Source organism: Caretta caretta, chromosome 7 (assembly GCF_965140235.1).
Source record: "Caretta caretta isolate rCarCar2 chromosome 7, rCarCar1.hap1, whole genome shotgun sequence".
Lineage (NCBI taxonomy): Eukaryota > Metazoa > Chordata > Testudines > Cheloniidae > Caretta > Caretta caretta.
Window position 1 is genome coordinate 81,648,337 of NC_134212.1, and position 19,773 is coordinate 81,668,109.

Below are 19,773 nucleotides of genomic sequence, written 5' to 3' on the forward strand. Positions count from 1 at the left end.
TCCAACAGGAAACGCTCTCCCATTGGCATAGGCAGCATCTTCACTAAACGCTATATTGGCCCCTGGAGTGCTGTCAGTGTAAACAAGCCCTCAGTCACCAAACACAAAAGGAGCCTTACTTAATGTAAAATGCTGGCTTCCTACAGAAAGTGTTACGTCCTACCCACCAAGGAGGCCCACTGAAACCAAACGAGCCACTGTGAAACGTCAAAGAACAATTACTTGTTTAATTGCATTCCTCCCCTCACCCATGAAGAGAGCCATGTTCGTGAACTCATCCCATCAGCTTGAACTCTGGGGCAAAAGGAATAAAAATACCCCACAAGAAGAAACTGTATCTCTCTGCTGCTTGGACTTTGAGCGGGCAAGATTTCTGAGCATACATCAGAGATCCCCAGCTGCTTAGGCTGGGTTGGCCCTAAAGGACATATAGAGATTGCATATACAGCAGCTTCTGTCACCTTTTGAAACCTAAGGCTAACTCATTAGTATGTGTATGTTTATCTTCTTTAACCATGTAAATAACTAAATTTGTTTTTCTTAGTTAATAAATCTTCAGTTCATTTATAATAGGACTGGCTACCAGCGTTGTCTTTGTTGTAAGTTCTGAAGTGGAATTAACGTGGGATACTTGGCTGGTGAAATCTAAGTACAGAATTTACAGCCAGCTTGGGGTTTGTGCCCTGCTTCTTAACAGTCTGTCCTGAAGTTGGTACTCACACGCTTGAGCCACACTAGACAGCTTAACAGTGATGATTAAGAATCCAATCCAGCAAATACATACACGTGTTTAGCTTTACCACCATGATTTCAACGTTCCATTGATTTAAATAAAACTACTCATGGTAGTAAAGTTGAAGCATGTGCTGGAATGGAACATAAGGTGGTATACCAAAAATATTGTTTAAGTTAATAAGGACTGTTAAACATCTACCAAGTGTGCCTATTAGCAAGAACCCACTGAGTGACTGGGCAGAATGTAATAAAAATTATTATCATGTTCCACAGCTGTAAAGTAACCTTCTATACTTCACAGAATTACTTGACAAATATTTTAATTATGGAATGGTTTGAGCAGTTTCACTTACACATGTATTTCAATGTAACAAGTTTACTTTAAAAAAAAAATACACAAATTTTACTTTGATCACTTTTTTATTTACCTGGGTATTCGGATACATTCCTCTGTTCCAGGCAAGCCTAGCTGTCCATCATTAGCAAGGCCCCAAGCATACACTTGGCCCTTGTCATTTAATGCTAGTGTGTGGGCTTCTCCACATGAAACAGACACAATATTTTGGGCATCCAGGGCACCAACATGTTCTAAAAAAGTGAGAGAGGAAAGAAATTATGTTCTAATATATTACAGTTAAACAAAAAATTTCCATTCCTGCCATTGTATACTAAGATATTAAATGAAATATCATGGAAAATTAGACCAAAACCATGCCAAAATACCTTTAGAAATGACATAATCCCAACAAGAGCAAGTTAAATCTCACCCCATTATTATCCCATATAAGAAGTGACCAGGATTAAAATATTGGTACAATACGAGGGCACTCTATCAACTGTAATACACAGAAAATGCAGGATAACAGTAATGGTTCTCTTCTAATCTCATTCATGAAAATGACTACACAGACTCAATTAACATTAAGGTGATTATTACTGAATGATTAAATGTATAACCATTCTAGAAGAGGAAAACATTCCACTATGCACTATTTATCATCATCATTAAGAAGTCCTTCAATAGCAAGGCACAATAAGGCCACCATCCGCAATGGACTCCACATGGGTGGTCTTCTGCATGCATGCACAGAAGAATCAGGGCCTAAAAGCTAAATTTGATGCACAGATACACACAGCAGACCTCTGAAAGACATGTAGTGAATTAAGGACATAAGACTCCATTGTTAACCTCTTGTTTGTCAGTACTCTGTGTGTGCATATCTTCAGCTATGTTTGCCTGTACTCAATGTGTGCACTTGTGCTGGTCAAATAAGCTACATCCCCATGCACTCAATAGCAAAACTTGAGAAACTGGGCAGTTGAGCAAAATTATAAACATATATATTTATCTGAAGATGTGGTTTTCATAAACTGGGAATTAGTTATAGACTGAGAAAGAATGTACTGGGACATAAGCTAATGCAACAACTGAATAGGAGACGACTGCTGAATGGTTTCAGGGCCAAACTCTGGGAGGTGATAGGACAGAGAACCTATTAGAATCAAAGCTATGTTTTCAAAGGTCATTTACTATACGTTAAATTTTTTTAAATTTTATTTTGAAATTTCAATTATAATAGTTGATTGGGTTCAAGCATTAATAATCCAAAAGCTGCAGCACTGTACTACTGGCACGAGAACCATAAAGTGAAATTGAGTTGTCCTTTAATTTTCAAAGCAAAATGAAGAACAAAAAAAGTAAAACAGCACAAACCAGTAAGACTAAATGATATTTTTAAAAACTGTTCATGCTTTAATAATTTATGGTAGTATTAGTAGTAGTACAGGTAAGGTACATGTTTTACGATAGATCTCTCAACATCCCTTAAAAGGAGAAGACTCAAGGAAAACCGTAAGAGTCAGAAAAGGAATCCAAGGTAGTAAAAACTGCTTTTGACAGCATTTGTGGTATTAAAAAACAACTATTTTCCTCCTCTTTAACTTCTTGTGTTCAGAAACCTCCAGAAATTTTTATTTCAACTTCAACAATGTTATGGGGGAATATCAGAGTCCTGTCATTAACACCAAAATTTTCATAAGTCTCCATGAATCATGTGCCCATTTTCAGACAGTTTATGCTCAATTTTCTAAAGTGTTGAGTTAAATAAAAGCTATGAATCCTCAGTACCTCTGAAAAATCAGGTGCAAGATGTCAAATTAGGCACCCCAATATTGAAGCACACAAAATTATTGAACATCTGAAGTGTAGTTTTCTAACATGTTATGTTTTTCTTAAAGCCCCAGATCCTGTAGTCCTTTGACTCTCAACTTTCATTTTTTACAACATACTTTCTATGCCCCATGGCTATTGGGAAAAGTCTGAGAACATGACTTGAGTTTAAAGATTCAGAAGCCAGAAGGCTAATAAAAAAAAACACCCAACAACTTTGGCTTAAAAATTTATTTTTAAGCCAAACATAATTTCTGAACACGAGGTTGGCAACTGAGTGACTGCAGCAGTTACAGAATTCTTATAGATAAGTTAACAGTTGGCAAGCATACAGAAGTACACAGAAGCCCTTTAGTGAAAGCAAACAGGAAATCCACTCTCTTTTGCCCTCCCCTCACACACATGGCAATCTACAGAACATAAAAATAACTTGAACAGTAAGTGTAGCTCTACTCTAAGCATTCCCTGTACCGCCAAATAAGAGGCAGACCAATATGTCACGTATCTGGTCATTTTATAAATAAGTCAAATGGGGGGGAAGAAGATAAAAAGAAAATAGGAGCTCAGGAAGAAAAATGTTGCCACACAGAAATAGCTTGTAAATTTCATGCTCACGCTTGCTCCGAATTTAAAAGTTCAGTTTGGTGAGAAGATTAAACCCACTAGTAATCACAAAAAAAAGACAGTCAATAAAGGGAAGGCTTTTATTCTGATAACCCCAGACAAATCCAGGAGCTTGCAGCTCTAAATGCTAAAGCGTTGCAGAAATGAACGAACAATTTGCAGCCATTATGCTGTCAAACTCTCCTGCTGGTCTCGTGTCCCAGCTTCACTACCACTGAAGGCAAAATGAACTAGTTATTTGGGTGTAAGTAATTATTTCTGAGAAAGAGTCCTCTGATCTTCCCGAAGCTCACAGCAGCACCCATCCCCACATAAGGAAAGATTATGGTACAAAAAGACAGAACTGAAGAATATCAATTAATCTATTTAAAGCCCTCCTAAATCCTTGAAGGATGAAACACTTTTGGAGATCATGCAACTACTACACAGCTGTGTCTTACCATGAACCACTTGAGCAGGAGACGCTGCTACCCACACTACATGGCTTTTCCTTTACATAGCACACAGCTGGGAACCACTGAGATAGCAATAAATGCTAGTATTCAGGACCTGTAAGTATTTCTATTATAAATACTAACAACAAGAGGAGATTATAACTTGGCTTTAAGGCTTCAGACCACATAAAATTTCAGACCAACTTCTTTTAATACTTCAAAACACAAACAACTTGATACACTCTTCATACTCTTAGAAATTTGGTACATTTAAGTTATTTAAAAAATTAGGAACAGCTTGCTTTCAAACCCTCTCTCAGCTCCAACAGGTGCTTGTTAAACAGAGCCTCACAAATTCACTTTTCTTCATAGGAGGAAAATATCATGCAGCAGCCCCTAAGATAGATACATTTGGGTGCCTAAAGCAATCCACTACAGCTCTTAAAAACAGAATTTTTGCACCAGTGCATTGTCTTTTAAGTTTGGTTTATTTTCAAATTAAATTGACAAAGATACGGAAAGTTCAGTGAATAACTACTGTGCACACAAGTCATAGTTAAAGCATGAACACTATATTTTACAAGAATCTATATGTATATACCTCATAATAGAATGTACGTCATATAATCTAGTTATACAACCTCTCATTTACAAACTATTGTCAGTGATCTATGGATTGATAAAAATATAAGAATGGCCATACTGGGTCAGACCAATGATCCATCTAGCCCAGTACCCTGTCTTCCGACAGTGGCCAATGGCAGGTGCTTCAGAGGGAATGAACAGAACAGGTAATCATCCAGCAATCCATCCATTCCCAACTTCTGGCAAATAGAGGCTAGGAACACTTCAGAGCATGGTTTTTCACCTCTGACTAATAGCCATTGATGGACCTATCCTCCATGAACTTAGTTCTTTTTTGAACGCTGTTATAGTCTTGGCCTTCACATCCTCTGGCAAAGAATTCCACAGTTTGACAGTGTGTTGTTTTTGTTTGTTTTAAACCTGCTGCCTATCAATTTCACTTGCTGACCCCTAGTTTGTGTGTTATGAGGAGGAGTAAATAACACTTCCTTATTTATTTTTTTTCCACATGATTTTAATAGACCTCTATCATATCCCCCTTAAGTCGTCTTTTTTCCAAGCTGAAAAGTCCCAGTCTTATTCATTGCTCCTCATATGGAAGCTGTTCCATACCCCTTAACAATTTTTGTTGCCCTTTTCTGAACTTTTTCCAATATATCTTTTTTGAGATGAGGTGACCAGATCTGTATGCAGTATTCAAGATGTGAGCATACCACGGATTTATTTAGAGGCAATATGATATTTTCTGTCTTATTATCTATCCCTTTCCTGATGATTCCCAGCATTCTGTTAGCATTTTTGACTGCCACTGCACACTGAGTGGATGTTTTCACAAGAACTATCAACAATGACTCCAAGATCTCTTTCTTGAGTGGTAACAGCTAATTTAGAGCCCATCATTTTATATGTATAGTTGGGATTATATTTTCCAATGTGCATTACTTTGCATTGATCAACATTGAATTTCATCTGCCATATTGTTGCCCAGTCATCCAGTTTTGAGAGATTGCTTTGTAACTCTTTTGCCCTCTGCTTTGGGCTTAACTATCTTGAGTAGTTTTGTATCATCTGAAAATTTTGCCACCACACTGTTTACCCCCTTTCTCCAGATCATTTATGAATATGTTGAACAGTACTGGTCCCAGTACAGACTCCTGGGGGACACAACTATTTATCTCTCTCCATTCTGAGCACTAACAATTTATTCCTACCCTTTGTTTCCTATCTTTTAGCCAGTTACTGATCCATGAGAGGACCTTCCCTCTTATCCCATGATAACATAATAGGGTTTAAATAAAGGCATGAACATCCTCAGATGAAACAGTGATGGGTGTCACAGAAAGTCACACAAAACACACGAATATTTTAAAGCAGCATAGGGGTTCCAACAAGCCACATTTTTTTTAAATTCTACAATTTAAAAGTCGGTCACGGTATAGAAACTTCCTTTTGTATTAATTCTAATCATATTAAAAGACAATTGTCACATTTTGCTGTTTGCGTACAAAGGTAATAAAGGCCCCAGCTCAGTTAATTATTTTTCCAAGATAACAAAAATGTCTATTGGAAGCATGCTATTTACAGTTGTAGTCTTCAAAATGGTCTTCAAATTGTGTCATTTACTGGACAAGATAAACATATTCAGATCTTAATAGCTATTTAAATTTACAAAAGTCAGATCCTGCTAACTTAATTAACATGCACGTTCACGCCAGCAAATGCTTGCTCACAATTAGAGAGGCATGTGTTAAAATTACAATGAAGCTTAAGTTAATCAGTTTAATATCAACTTACCAATTTTTTTTTAAATAAAAAATTAGCTTTTTAAAACGAAGTAAATATCAACCATCTAGAATGCAACTTAGGAAGCAGCCCTTTAGAACTAAGTTCTAAATAAAGACGCTAACCAATAAATGGACCTAAATCTATTTGAAAATCAAATAACCATCTGAGAAAGTTTTTTTTAATCTCTTGTTGTTACAAGTAACTTCCAAAATTACTATAACTTGACAGAGATTGGAACAAAATACTTTTTTCTATCCAGTTTGTTTACCTATTGCATTTGACAGCTTTTTATGCTTAGTCAATTTTACTGTATGGCAATAGAATGAAGACATCACTTACATGTACTACTCTAGAGAGAGCTCACGTGTTTACTCCTCCACAATCCCTGCAAGAGGGTGTTTGCCAGTAACAGAAGCAGCAAAGCTGGTATGAAAATGCAGAAATAATAAGCAGGGGAGGAGGAAGGAGTGAGCCTGAATTTGTTTGGCATTGTGACTTTTTAGGCTTACCTAGAAGACCCTTCCTAACATCAGTATGGAAGCTGAAAGCTCCAAAAAAAAAAAAAAAAAAAAAAAATAGAGAGGACACACTATTCAGAGTACGCTTTCAGAAATTTTATTTTTTCTGATTATTTTAAACGAAAACAAGAGAGTGTTGCTTTAAACAAACTACCTTCCCATCACAATGATTAGTTAGAAAATAAAAAGCTATTTGTCTCCTAAATAATTGCGTGTTTACAGACTGTCAGACAAACTATCATTTTTGCCACAGACCCAGTAACCCAGCTGCTCACAGTGGAGGTGGGTGTGTGTGTGTGTGTGAAAATCATGTAGAGATGTTCCTTAACTTGTGGGAGGCAGATTCCCTTTCCCCTCCCCCCATCTTGATATCCACTGTGAGAAGCTGGGTTACTGGGACTGTGGCAAAAATGATGGTTTGTCCAACAATCTGTTAACATGCAATTATTTAGGAGGCAAATAGCTTTTATTACATGCATGTCAATGAAATGACTGAAGGATTCATACAGTTGCAGATACAGTGGTTCCACACTGGGGCACAGATAGCTGTGCTGGGTCCCACGAACATGCCTGCCTCAAGGAAGACCACATTGGTTCTGCTGTACTCTATGATTTCTTCAGCTATCAAAGAGAGGAGCGATTTAACTCTTACTGACTCATCTCAGAATTCAATGGCCTGTCCAGGCTGTTTCCCACTTGAAGGCTTATCATTTAGGACACCTTTCGAACTTACATGAAAGAAGATCTAATTAAACATTACACCAATCTTCAGATGTTGCTCTGTGTTTGCTGTTTGAACTATACTGAAGAACAGCACCACCACCACCTTTGCCTCCAACAATTGAAACTGTGATGTGTTGTTGGGTTTCTTTGAGTGTGGGGAAGTAGTGTGGGAAGTGTTGCATGTTATGTATATTTGGACCTTAACCTAATACAATTAAAAAAAAAAAAAAAGAATGAAGCCCAACCAATGGAAGTACAGTGAATTACACTAAAATTAATTCCTGAAAGGATTCAGATCAAACATTTTTCACTTTCAAACATATAACTAAGGTTCTTCTATGGACACCATCAACATACTTTGAGAATTTGCCAATGGTGCTTAGGCACTCTACAGTATAAAATAATTTAAGTTGAGAACAGCAACAAATCAGAAACATAAAATAGGAAACTATTCAAACGAGGGGATTTTAGGTATTCAGGACTATTCGTGGAGGAAGACACTGAAAATTATTATGGTTTGTCATGTAACTGGCAAATTATAATGCTACGATGAGAGCCCTGTGCAGATACACAATTTATATCCACAGATACAAGCATAGCTACAGGGCTCTAGTGACAACAAGCCAGACCAGCAGGGCCATGGTCAGCGACTGGGGCAGAAACTACAGTGGCGAAAGCAGCAGCATGTTGGGCCATTCATCAAAGGAGCCAGTGCCCAGCCCAGGCAGCTCCTCCCGTGTGGCTGTGCCACCCTCAGCCCTGCCCACTGGAACTGCCCGGCTGCAGTTCCTGGCTTGGTCACTGGCCGTGGCCATGCTGGTCTCCCTCATTGCTGCTAGAGCCCTGCAACTCTGCGGCTATAAATTGTGTATCCATGCAGGCTGTAGCCATGATCCACTGATCTGCGAGATAATTATTTAGTGTTCGCAATTATCTATATATTAAATGAAATTAATTTTTATAATGGTATAGTTCCACAAGGTAATCTCGCTAATATGTTATCTGGGTAAATATACTGTAAATGAATACTTAAATAACTGAAGAACTATAAACCAGTGATTACATGTGGTGTGAAACTGTAAAAAGCAGGGTTCTACAGGGTCAGTCTTGAATCTAATATTTAGTGTGCCCTGCCTAGAGGAAAGAGTATAGCTTGCATGTATCAACAATATCAGCAAACACAAAGGAGGAACGGCAAGCATTGTGAAACAGAATTAAAAACTACAAGATACAGAGTTGTTAGAGAAACAGAAGTCAACAGAAAATGGTTTAGTTATAATAAATTAAAGGTTTTTCATTTAGAGAATGTTACAGAAAGATCTAAGCATGACAGACAACTGGAACTTAGCCAGGCAAAATGATGCATCTAAAAAACAACAAAAATCAAGCACTAAAGGTTACACTGGGATGTACAAACTAAGGTCTTTAACCTAAAAATTGTTCTCTCAGAGGGGACCCCCACGTTCACATGCAGACTCTTTGACGGGGACAGAGGTCCACCTATGTAGAGCAATTTGCAGGATTGAGGCCTAGGGTTCTGTGGCCTGAAATGTGCAGGAGTCAGACTAGATGATCATGATGGTCCCTTCTGGCCTTAAAGACTATGAGTCTATCACATGGCAACATGACACAGGTAATTATATATTTTAAAATAATCTATTGAAATTATAACATTTACTAGATTTGTACAATCTAGAGAAGAAAGGCTATGAACTGACATGATAACCGTATGTACCTATATACAACCAATAAAGTCACTTCAGGTACAATAATAGCCTGAAATTAAAAAAAGAAAAATTAAGCTAAGTGGTAAGATGTCATTTTTATAAAATGCTATCAATTAGGCTGGGTTGGGTAATTGTATAGCTTCATAGGATTTAATATGCTTACTACTTTCTACACAATGAAACAGAAGTACAAAAATCAAAACCATAAAAAGAAAATCTTTAAAGTCGCAATTCTGCAAATACGCATGTGCTTGGGACTACTCACACTCAGAAAGATAGGCACATGTAAATATATTTACAGATCTGAGGCCTAAATGTGGTAACTAAAGTTAAAAACCAACACCCACACAAAATCCACTCTTCATTACTTTTAACTTACCTGGTCTCTTTCTGGATTTTTCATGCCCTAATTGTCCTAGATCATTACATCCACATGTATACACAGTCCCATCATCCAGGACAAAAACAGTGTGTCTGAGTCCACATCCTACATCTCCGACCTTTTTATTTAGGAAAAAGTCACTTTTTCTGGGTTCTAATACAATCTCTTCATCAATTCCACCCAATCCAAGCTGTCCAAAGGATGCATTTCCCCAGCACAACATGGTTCCAGTTGTCTTGATGAGTAAGATCTTGCAACTTCACTGTTCAAAATGTTCCTTCTGTGACAGTGTTCAGGGGAAAAAAAATAAAGTACTGTTATAAAGAATACTTAAAGCAACACCATACATTCAAAAATATGTAAACAAATATTTGTTTTTTCTGTAGTAAAATCTTTGATAACTGAAACTGAAACACTTTTAAGAGTCCAACTTACTTGTCACTATTTAAGCTCTTTGTTAACTTTCTGCATTACTCTCAACTTGGAGACAGATAATTTCACTATCATTTTCACTTTTACTATCAGGATCCAAGCGTTGCAGTATTTAGATTTCAGTCACCACACCGGAACATTTATTGGTTTAAAGATAACTATTTCCTTTGGTATTTTCTTGAAAATTTATAAAGGTTTCTAACATTTTTCTAGTCTTCAGTTTTATAAGAGACTATTTTGGGCTACATTTAAATTGCCAATGCACTTTAAAAACTTAAAAGATGTTCTATCAACTTGTATAACTGATAATACAAACTGATATGCCAATAATTATAATATTTACCAAGTACAAGTCTCTTGACACTTGACATTTTAATCAGACCCTAGACCATGATCCTGCACTCTGATCCAGGTAGATGGACTGCTCCATTCCAGTGCACTTTTCTGCAGCTTCACACAACACAACTGTCCATGGAGGCAAATCACAATGTGAACTGGGGCCCAAGGAGGGCAACCCCTTCTTTGAATTCACCTTGTTAAGTTACATCCATGGACACAAACTCATCCATCCCTGCTCCCTGATGCCTGGATCCCATTTTTAAGTTTGTACTGACAGACTACAGCTAGATTTTGAGAAGACACAATGGAACATTTCTCTTCTTTTTGGTTTCTAATTTTGTGTGAAATACTTGTGATTTAAAAACAAAAAAAAAAAAAACACCAAAAAAACAAAGAACTGATTTCACAGGAAGAGGAATTTCCCCATATTTTCAAAACAGAACCTAAAAATATTCTTGATGAAAAATTACTGCAATTGTTCATTAATTAACACTGTAATCAAAATAGCATGACTGAAGAAGGGAATATTCAATATAAATGTATCATAAATATAGTACATTTAAACAATACTACATCTTGAAAGATCCTCATGTGCTTTACAAACTATATAAATACAACATCACACACAGAGTTACTGTCGCCAACTACCACATTGAGGGCTGCATAATAGTGAAAGGAGCGAAATTATGGGCAAGGATAACAGAGCAAACCATTTCTTTTACCAAAAGTCAGCGTGTAAAAGACAGTACATCGACTTTCATGGTCTCACTGTAAACAGTCCAAATGCAGTAACCTTTGTGGAACTCAATTCATCTGTCTCAGAAGGTTAAAGCATAACCAGATAGAGATAAAATAACGAGGAGTCCTCGTGGCACCTTAGAGACTAACAAATTTATTTGGGCATAAACTTTCGTGGGCTAGAACCCACTTCATCAGATGCATGGAGTGGAAAATACAGGAGCAGGTATAAATACACGAAAAGATGGGAGTTGCCTTACCGAGTGTGAGGTCAGTCTAATGAGACAATTCAATTAACAGCATTTATTCTTTTGCTTAGAGACTGTCTGGTTTGGACAGTGTATATGGCAGAGGGTTATGCAAAAGAATAAATGGACACAAATCTGACTTCAGGAATTATAACATTCAAAAACCAGTAGGAGAATACTTCAATCTCCCTGGTCACTCAATAACAGACCTAAAAGTGGCAATTCTTCAACAAAAAACTTCAAAAACAGACTCCAACATGAAAATGCAGAACTGGAATTAATTTGCAAACTGGACACCATCAAATTAGGCCTGAAAAAAGACTGGGAGTGGTTGGGCTATTACAAAACCTAAACTTAATTTCCCCTATACTAGTTTCCCCCTAATGTTACTCACACCTTCTTGTCAACTGTTTAAAATGGGCCACTCTCATTACCACTACAAAAGTTATTTTTTCTCCCATGGTATTCTGCTGTTAATTGAATTGTGTCATTAGACTGACCTCACACTTAGTAAGGCAACTCCCATCTTTTCATGTATTTATTCCTGCTCCTGTATTTTCCACTCCATGCATCTGATGAAGTAGGTTCTAGCCCACGAAAGCTTATGCCCAAATAAATTTGTTAGTCTCTAAGGTGCCACAAGGACCCCTTATTGTTTTTGCTGATACAGACAAACAGCTACCATTCTGAAACCTATCAGACAGAGATAGGTTACTCTATGGGAAAAGTAATTATTATCCTACCACATTCAGAAGAGGATGGTCAAAATGATGTTGGCTTGACTTGGGACATAGTTATAGCTCCATCACAGATCCACATACATGACTGCCATACAAGTTTCAACCTGTAACACAGAAGAATAGAAGAGATCTACAATTGTAGTGATCCAAGGTTTCCACAATCAAGTACTCTTCACAGCTGATGGGAAAGGGGGGGAAAAAAAATCCATAAATTAACTTTTTAGCAGAACAGACTGCAGAACAATCAAATCTAAAAACATTAATTTAATGGAAAAAGGAATTCTAATATTTTCACTTAACTAGAAATTTAATTTAAACCCTAACTTCATTATTCTGCAGGAAAATATTTAAGAAATTTGGAGATTTTCAGTACCGAACAGTAGTGTTCTGCACTTCTGTTATGGTTCCAGCCAAGGATCTGAAAGACATTTTATTTTCTAGCAAGTAATCATGAATCTCCGTGCATTTTATTTTCAAGTCTGAGTCACTATTTATTGAGACGCCCACTAAAAACAGTGTGATACTGACAAGGAACAAATGGGAGAGATGAGGGAAGCAACCTCCTACTTTTTTAGGACAAGAAACAATGAGGGGGCCAAAGGAAGGGGCTGGAAAGTTCCAGTATGCTTTAGTGATTTATGTTTACTTGCTGTACACACAGTGAAAAGCTCTGAAAAACTATGCCATAAACCTAGCGGTTTCAAAGGCTACAGTATAGACTATAATTCTCCATTATTATTATTATTATTGTTGGCAACGTTCTGCATTCAAGGAAACACTGCCAAATTCTGAATCCCATTTTCAAACATCCCATGCAGAATAAATAATATTTAACATTTATCGTATACAGTACCTTTCAGCCTGAAAGATCCCAGGCTGCTTTACACTCAACGGATCAATGAAATGCACCTTTGCTGTAGATAAAACTCGGTGCACGCAAATTTTGGCCCGCTGATACCAACTCCTACTTGCCAAACAGCACCCCGGGATCTTATAATGCTCGAACAGAGAAGTCTGGATCTTTCGGGTCTGTTCAAAACCACCCACCCATACAAACTGCGCCGCACCTCACGCCCCCACTCGCAGCACAAGGGAAGGAGCGGAACGCCAGCCACCGCCGGGGAGCGGGCCGCGGGCAGGGAAGCCGCGCTGGAGCATGGTCCCGCAAGCAGACAGAGGCAAGGGTTTAGAGCAATTTGGGGCGGCGAGTGAAGCTGGCTGGGCCCCGCCCACGGGCCGTACTGGGCCAGGCGCCGGCCGCGCAGAGCTCAGAAGGGGCGGGTGGCCGTCCCGCTCTGTGCGTGCCGCAGGGCAGGGCGCCGGTCCCACTGCGCTGTAACTACCGCCCCTGGGGCACCGCAGGGCTCGGCCGCCGCCACCGCAGGGCTCGGCCCCTGCCCCTCCCGCCGGGGCCGGCACTGGGCCCACACCCCAGCCCGGCGCCCGACCCTCACAGAGCGGAGCCCGGTCCCAACCGCCAGGCCGGCCCGGCCCCGCCCCGCCCCGCAGCGCCCCCTCGCCCCGGCGGCAGCGCCAGGCCCCGGCTAACGAGCCTCACGCCCCGGTGGAACTCACCGAAGGGCCGGGGAGAGCCCCGAGAGAGGGGATCCTGCTCCGGCCAGGCAGCGAGGAGGGAGCACCAGGAAGAAGTGACAGGCCTCTAGCACCGCGGGTCCGGCTAGGCTTCCGCACTGCGCAGGCGCCGCGCCCCGCGTGTGCAGGCGGGATCTGCTCCTGCTTCCCGCCCCCAGTCAGCGGGGCGAGCAGGGAGAGACTCTGCTTAGACCGGCCTCGCCGCTTCCACTCGGGGCAAGGACTCCCTCTCCCCCTCAGCTTCCGGTGCCAGGCCCAGCCCCGCACAGAAAGAGCGACCCCGGAGCGGAGTTTGCAGCGTTGGCCTTTTGAATAAATAGCTGCTGGTAAAGTGAGCAAACTGTATCCGAAAATCATCGAGCCGCTCCCCCGGAGGGAGCCCCCCAGCACCTCAGGGACTGCCTCTTCCGCGAGCCCCCGATACTCACTTGCACTGGGCGCTGTCAGTATCCGGCTGTCAAACGATTTTACCTTCGAACAACGGTTTGTTCATCAAAAAGAAAAGGAGGACTTGTGGCACCTTAGAGACTAACCAATTTATTTGAGCATGAGCTTTCGTGAGCTACAGCTCACTTCATCGGATGCATACTGTAGAAAATATGGAAGATGTTTTTATACACACAAACCATGAAAAAATGGGTGTTAATCACTACAAGTGCTGGAAATGGCCCACCTTGATTATCATACACATTGTAAGGAGAGTGATCACTTTATATAAGCTATTACCAGCAGGAGAGTGGGGTGGGGGGAGAGAAAACCTTTTGTAGTGATAAACACCCATTTTTTCATGGTTTGTGTGTATAAAAACATCTGTATTTTCCACAGTATGCATCCGATGAAGTGAGCTGTAGTTCACGAAAGCTTATGCTCAAATAAATTGGTTAGTCTCTAAGGTGCCACAAGTACTCCTTTTCTTTTTGCGAATACAGACTAACACGGCTGTTACTCTGAAACCGTTTGTTCATCGTGTTCAGGCTCAGTGAAAGTGGACAAGGGGAGGTAGAAGACGGGATCCTGGTGAATGTCCCAGACCTGGGATTGCTCCATGTTCAAGATACACTATCCAGTGTCAACTGATTGTCATGATTAGAGAGAAACGTGTAGTCAGGGTGACGTAAAATCGCCCTGTGTCAAGACTTATTTAAAGATGCTATTGAGGTAGATAACAGTAGAAGCGCATGAAAATAAACAGCATCAGATGTACTACACTATATCCTATGATTTTCAAAGTATGTGTCAACATGGAAGCAAATACTCACTGGACTCAAATGAACTTTGCCCCATGACACTAGATGCTCTAAAGAAAAGGTTGAAATTGCCCAGATTACAGAGGAAAATAACTGATATAGTTAGATAACCATATAACTATCAATATTAAGTAATGCTGTGTTATTTGGCTTATATTAAATTAAAATTAACTTATTGTCAATTTCCTGTACTGTTGTTTGGGAGAGAAGCAGCAGAAACATCACAGAGGTTCATAGAAAAGGCAGCAAGGGAGCCCTAGACACAACAAAAGAAGGCCTGGAAATGAAGCCTTGTGAGAAAGCAAGGATAGGGAACTTTGGGGCAGAATGCTGTTTGGAAAGAGGCTTGGAGCTGTGAGTAAAGAAACTGCACCCTGTTTGATTCATACTGTGTTCTGGGAAACAGGACTTTGTGTACTTTCTTTATAAATAAACAGGATTACGTACAAGAAATATCTATCATCAGTTTCTCCTCCTAATAGAAACAATCTGCAAGCCCCTGAATATTGGCTAGCCACTCATGCCCAGAGGTGTAATACCGGTGGAAATCATTAGAAATCAGGCTTTTCTGATTTTCACCAAAATCAGTAGTGTTCTTTAATCTTTCCTGTGAGTTGGGCTGAGCGAGGGGCCTGGCCACAGTGGGAGCAAGGACCTGGCTGGGTGTACAATTTGGCCTACATAAGAAATGAAGTACGTTTGTGGTCCTCTAGTATAAATATTAAAATGAATCCATCCCCTGAATCACAGTGTATTGGTAGCACTATAGCTTTCAGCAATTTCTTCAAAGATCCATTAAGCCAGGCTGCAATATGTAGTGTCAGATCCTTTCAGGCTTGCCAGTTGCAGCTCAGCATTTTACAAAGCCAGCTATAATTTGCTGCCCTAGATGGGATCCCCCACAGTGAGTATCATATAAAGGTCTGTGGTGCAGGTAAGGAAACCCTTTCTACTTCCCTTGACCTAGGAGGTCAAGATCATGTTAAATATTAAAAATAATTAGTAATCTATTTAATAATCCTCAGATAAATATCTATCTTGTACATAATTTAACTCTCTGGTTTTGAAAGATGATGCAACACATTTTTCCAATAGGTTATACAATCTGTGAACATGTATGTATAAATATACAGGTGTTAAATTAGCCTAAAGAGAATTCCTCTATTGTCCCCTGCATGCAATAGGAAGAGAATTACAAGAATAACATTAAGAAAAGACAACAGGTCAGACTAATTTCATACCAATATCTATTTTGGTATGCAAAATCTATTACAAATCAATCAGACAATTTACTCTTTGAGTTGAGGTGATGATCCACCATCGGCTATGATGGGCCATGACCATGTCTCAACAGTTCTCAGATATCTCAGAGCACGCAACAGGGGTCACCATGGTAAACACCTCCCCCCAGTGCATTTGGTCTATGGAGAAGTTCTAGAATGAGAGTATGACAATGCTTTGGTTGTCCAATGAGTTCTGTTTGTTTTACTATCTGATAATCAACCACAAAACATAAAGCCCTAGGCTTATGTCATTAATATGCTAAAAGAAGTAAAGTGAGATGGAGACACTTTCACAGGCACTTTCACAGGCATCAATGTCTTAAAGTTAAATAATAGATTTCTTAAATGGTTTGCATATACAAGGTTTGTGCATTTAAAAGAGTCCTTGGAAATGGACAAAAGGTCTTTCAAGTGCACCCAATATGCATCCATGCAAATTAGGAGAATAAAAACAGGGGAAAAATTAAACAAGTTTGTTTAATGATCTTAAACAAATATATTGTGACCTGAAAATACATTTATAATTGTAAACTGATTTCTAAACTGGGGGATGAAGTTAATGTGAATGAATTACTTTTAATGCCTGGGCACACAAACCCTCTGGGAACTATAAAAGGAGAGTGTCTTCAGTTATATAGGGAAATATAATGGGATTTGTCACTGGATTTAAGGCTTGTCTATGGCCCAAAGAAGTTGCATCAGGTTAACTAAAGGTGTCATGTTGCACCAGTTTAGTTAAACAGTGCCACTTTGTGTATAAACACTCATCAATTTAAACATGACTTACAGCAGTTTAGCTTGCCCCTGTTATTTAAACTGATGTAAAAGTGTTCATACACATACGTGATCCTAACAGCCCCCTTATGACAGTTGGCAAAGGGCACACTCAACACACTGTTGTCAGAATATTTTGCCGAATAGTGTCTTGTAAAGTATCATATGACAACTGGTGACACACTCGTCATGAATATCATTGCATGATGTATGTACGGGTTATTTTTTAGACTCATGTGTGCTGGAAATATGTTGTTAAAATATATATTGGAGCCAGTAGATAAACTAGCCTGCCTTAGACAAAGAAATGTGGATTTTACCTATCTGCCTGGCTTGATTACAGGCAGAGAACAATGAAAGTACATTTACATATGAGGTAAATAAAGCAATCAAACTAACAAGTGGCAGAGGAAACAGTATCAGGGCTCAGGGCTCATGGCTGAGCACATGGGGGGGGGGGTGTCTTCCTGGCTCTTGAGACAAAAACAATGGACTTCAGGAAGTATAAGGGGAGCAAAAATTCATTCTAGTTATCTGTCACTTTGGGGGAAAGGAGACAGAACCTTCTGATTCTGTGAACATTGGATCTTCCTGCTGCAAGAACTGGCAATGCTGGTATCTTAATGTCAGTGAGAAAGCTGTTTAGGAAAAGACTGTGGCTGCTAAAGTTAAGGCTTGGAGACTAGAAAGTATGTTTTGTTTGTAACTATAAGTGTCCTTTTCTCTTGCTTAATATTTAAATTATGTTCTTTATTAATAAACTTATTCTTAATTTCACAGTAAACCATCTCAGTGTTGTTATACTGAATTAAAGTGAGAGTCCTCAACTACACTAACAGGCTATCTCTTTGGAGGCAGCAAACTTAATAATTTCTGTGAGTGTCCAGTCAGAGGGATGTCTCTGGAGAACTGGGGTTCATTAATTGTTACCAGCAAGGCAAGGTTAAAATTGGCAGACTCTCAAGGAGTTTGCTGGCAAGGCCAACAGGACTGGTGTGGCAGGGAGTGACACACAGTTGAAGCCCCAGCAAAGATCACTTTTCCTGAGGCAGAAAGGTAACACTTATGGTTCTGGGTACACTGAGGAGAGTACCACAACACAGTTGCACCAGTTTCATGAAACTGGTTCAATATCACACCTTTAGTTAAACCAGTGCAACTGTGTGTGTGGACAAGGCCTGAGAGACTTTTGGGGACATGAAAATCTGACTGGAGAACAGGCACACCTTCCTGGGATACTGAAAAGACAGTTGACTTTATAAATGTCAGGCTTTAGTTTTCAGCCTGTGTGATCGATATCACAATTAACTAAACCAAGAGGCTGTTTAACTACACTTTAAGCAATGTTTGCCTAGTTATGTTTATATTCTGGTTAACCTTTATTTTGTGATGTTATCTATACTGGCTGTATACACTGTTGGTGAGCATAAGCAGTGTTAGGAGCCCTGGAGAAGAAACCTGAGCTCTGAAGACAAAAGAGGCTGTCAGGAAAGAAAATGTCCCAAGCACCAGTTCATGGGAAAGGGATAGCAATCTCTTCCCCATAAGGTTCTGTGAAAAAGATTATTGTGGTCTGTATGAGCACAAGGAGATCCTAAAGACCTAAGGGATGTGAGGCCAGATTACAGGGAATCTGATGACAGCGAAAAATACTGGAGTTGATCTGAGCCAACAAAGATTGGACTTGGCCTTCAGTTTGGGGAATGAGATATAGAGAAGGTGGACTGGACATCAGTGAACCCCTTTGCGTCTGTGTAATTTCCCCAACAGGCAAGAACTGATTTATAGATCTGCTGTCTGAGTAATTGGTAGAAGGTCTATGGTACTGAAATACCAATTTACATAAATCTATTTTATGATATATCTTACCTAGTGAATATATTACTTGTAATTAAAAGTATAAAGTTGGGCATATAGTCTAATTTGAGCCACCCTAGGGACACACAATCAAAAAAGTGAAAGAGGGATCCAGGCAACCCATTTTGTACTTATGAGATAACGGAAGTGTGTGTTGATGGAATCATAGTTATTCAGGAAAGTCTATCAGACAATATGTGTTATGAACCCACCCAGTACTTGTAGGAGGTATCAGTGGTAGGGAAGATGAGGAATAAATGCTCAAAAATTGTCTGGATTTGGCAAATGTGTTATGTTAGTCAGTCACAATGCAATTAACCAGCTCAGTAAATGCATTCCATGGAAATATTCTGTATTCTGTCTTTGAGCCAATTGACTGCAAAGAGATCTAAAAACCTACCGTGGAAACAAATGCTGCTACCATAATTGTACATTATTATGTTGTCATATTTCCAAATCAGCAATCATAAATTAATCCTAATAAAAATAAATTCTCAAGGGCTGTATCACACTCTATTTCCACAGGTGGAGGGGACTCAGCTCTAATGCATCTCCCCTCAGGTGCAGAAGTGGGAATAGACTCAGCTTTATGCATTTTCCCCTTTCTCATGATCCATGGAAGTCTCTCTACAGAACTATAAAGGTAGGTAGAAGGTCAGGCCAAGACCGCAGAAATGGAAGTAGAAGGTAAAATTAGATTTTTTCACATCATAAGTTATCATTAATTTCCATTTGTCTGAGCTACTACGCAGTAGCAGGAGGTAGCGTGTAAGCCAGGGGCGGGCAAACTTTTTGGCCCGAGGGCCACATCTGGGTATGGAAATTGTATGGCGGGCCAT

At 39.5% G+C, this 19,773-nt stretch overlaps 1 protein-coding gene across 5 annotated transcripts in view; it reads right to left on the reverse strand.

Moving 5' to 3' along the window:
- HERC4 (HECT and RLD domain containing E3 ubiquitin protein ligase 4) overlaps positions 1–13,972 on the reverse strand; it is a 73,782-nt gene extending 59,810 nt beyond the window's left edge. The window contains exons 1-4 of one of the 5 annotated variants that reach the window (XM_075130849.1): positions 13,756–13,972; positions 12,184–12,284; positions 9,681–9,963; positions 1,164–1,323 (exon numbers count right to left, since the gene is read on the reverse strand). In XM_075130849.1, coding sequence (XP_074986950.1) covers positions 1,164–1,323; positions 9,681–9,906 — 386 coding nt within the window. In that variant the 5' untranslated portion in view covers positions 9,907–9,963; positions 12,184–12,284; positions 13,756–13,972. The other 4 variants (XM_075130853.1, XM_075130852.1, XM_075130850.1 and 1 more) reach the window with 4 other exon arrangements.
- Between the last annotated feature and the right edge of the window lie 5,801 nt (positions 13,973–19,773).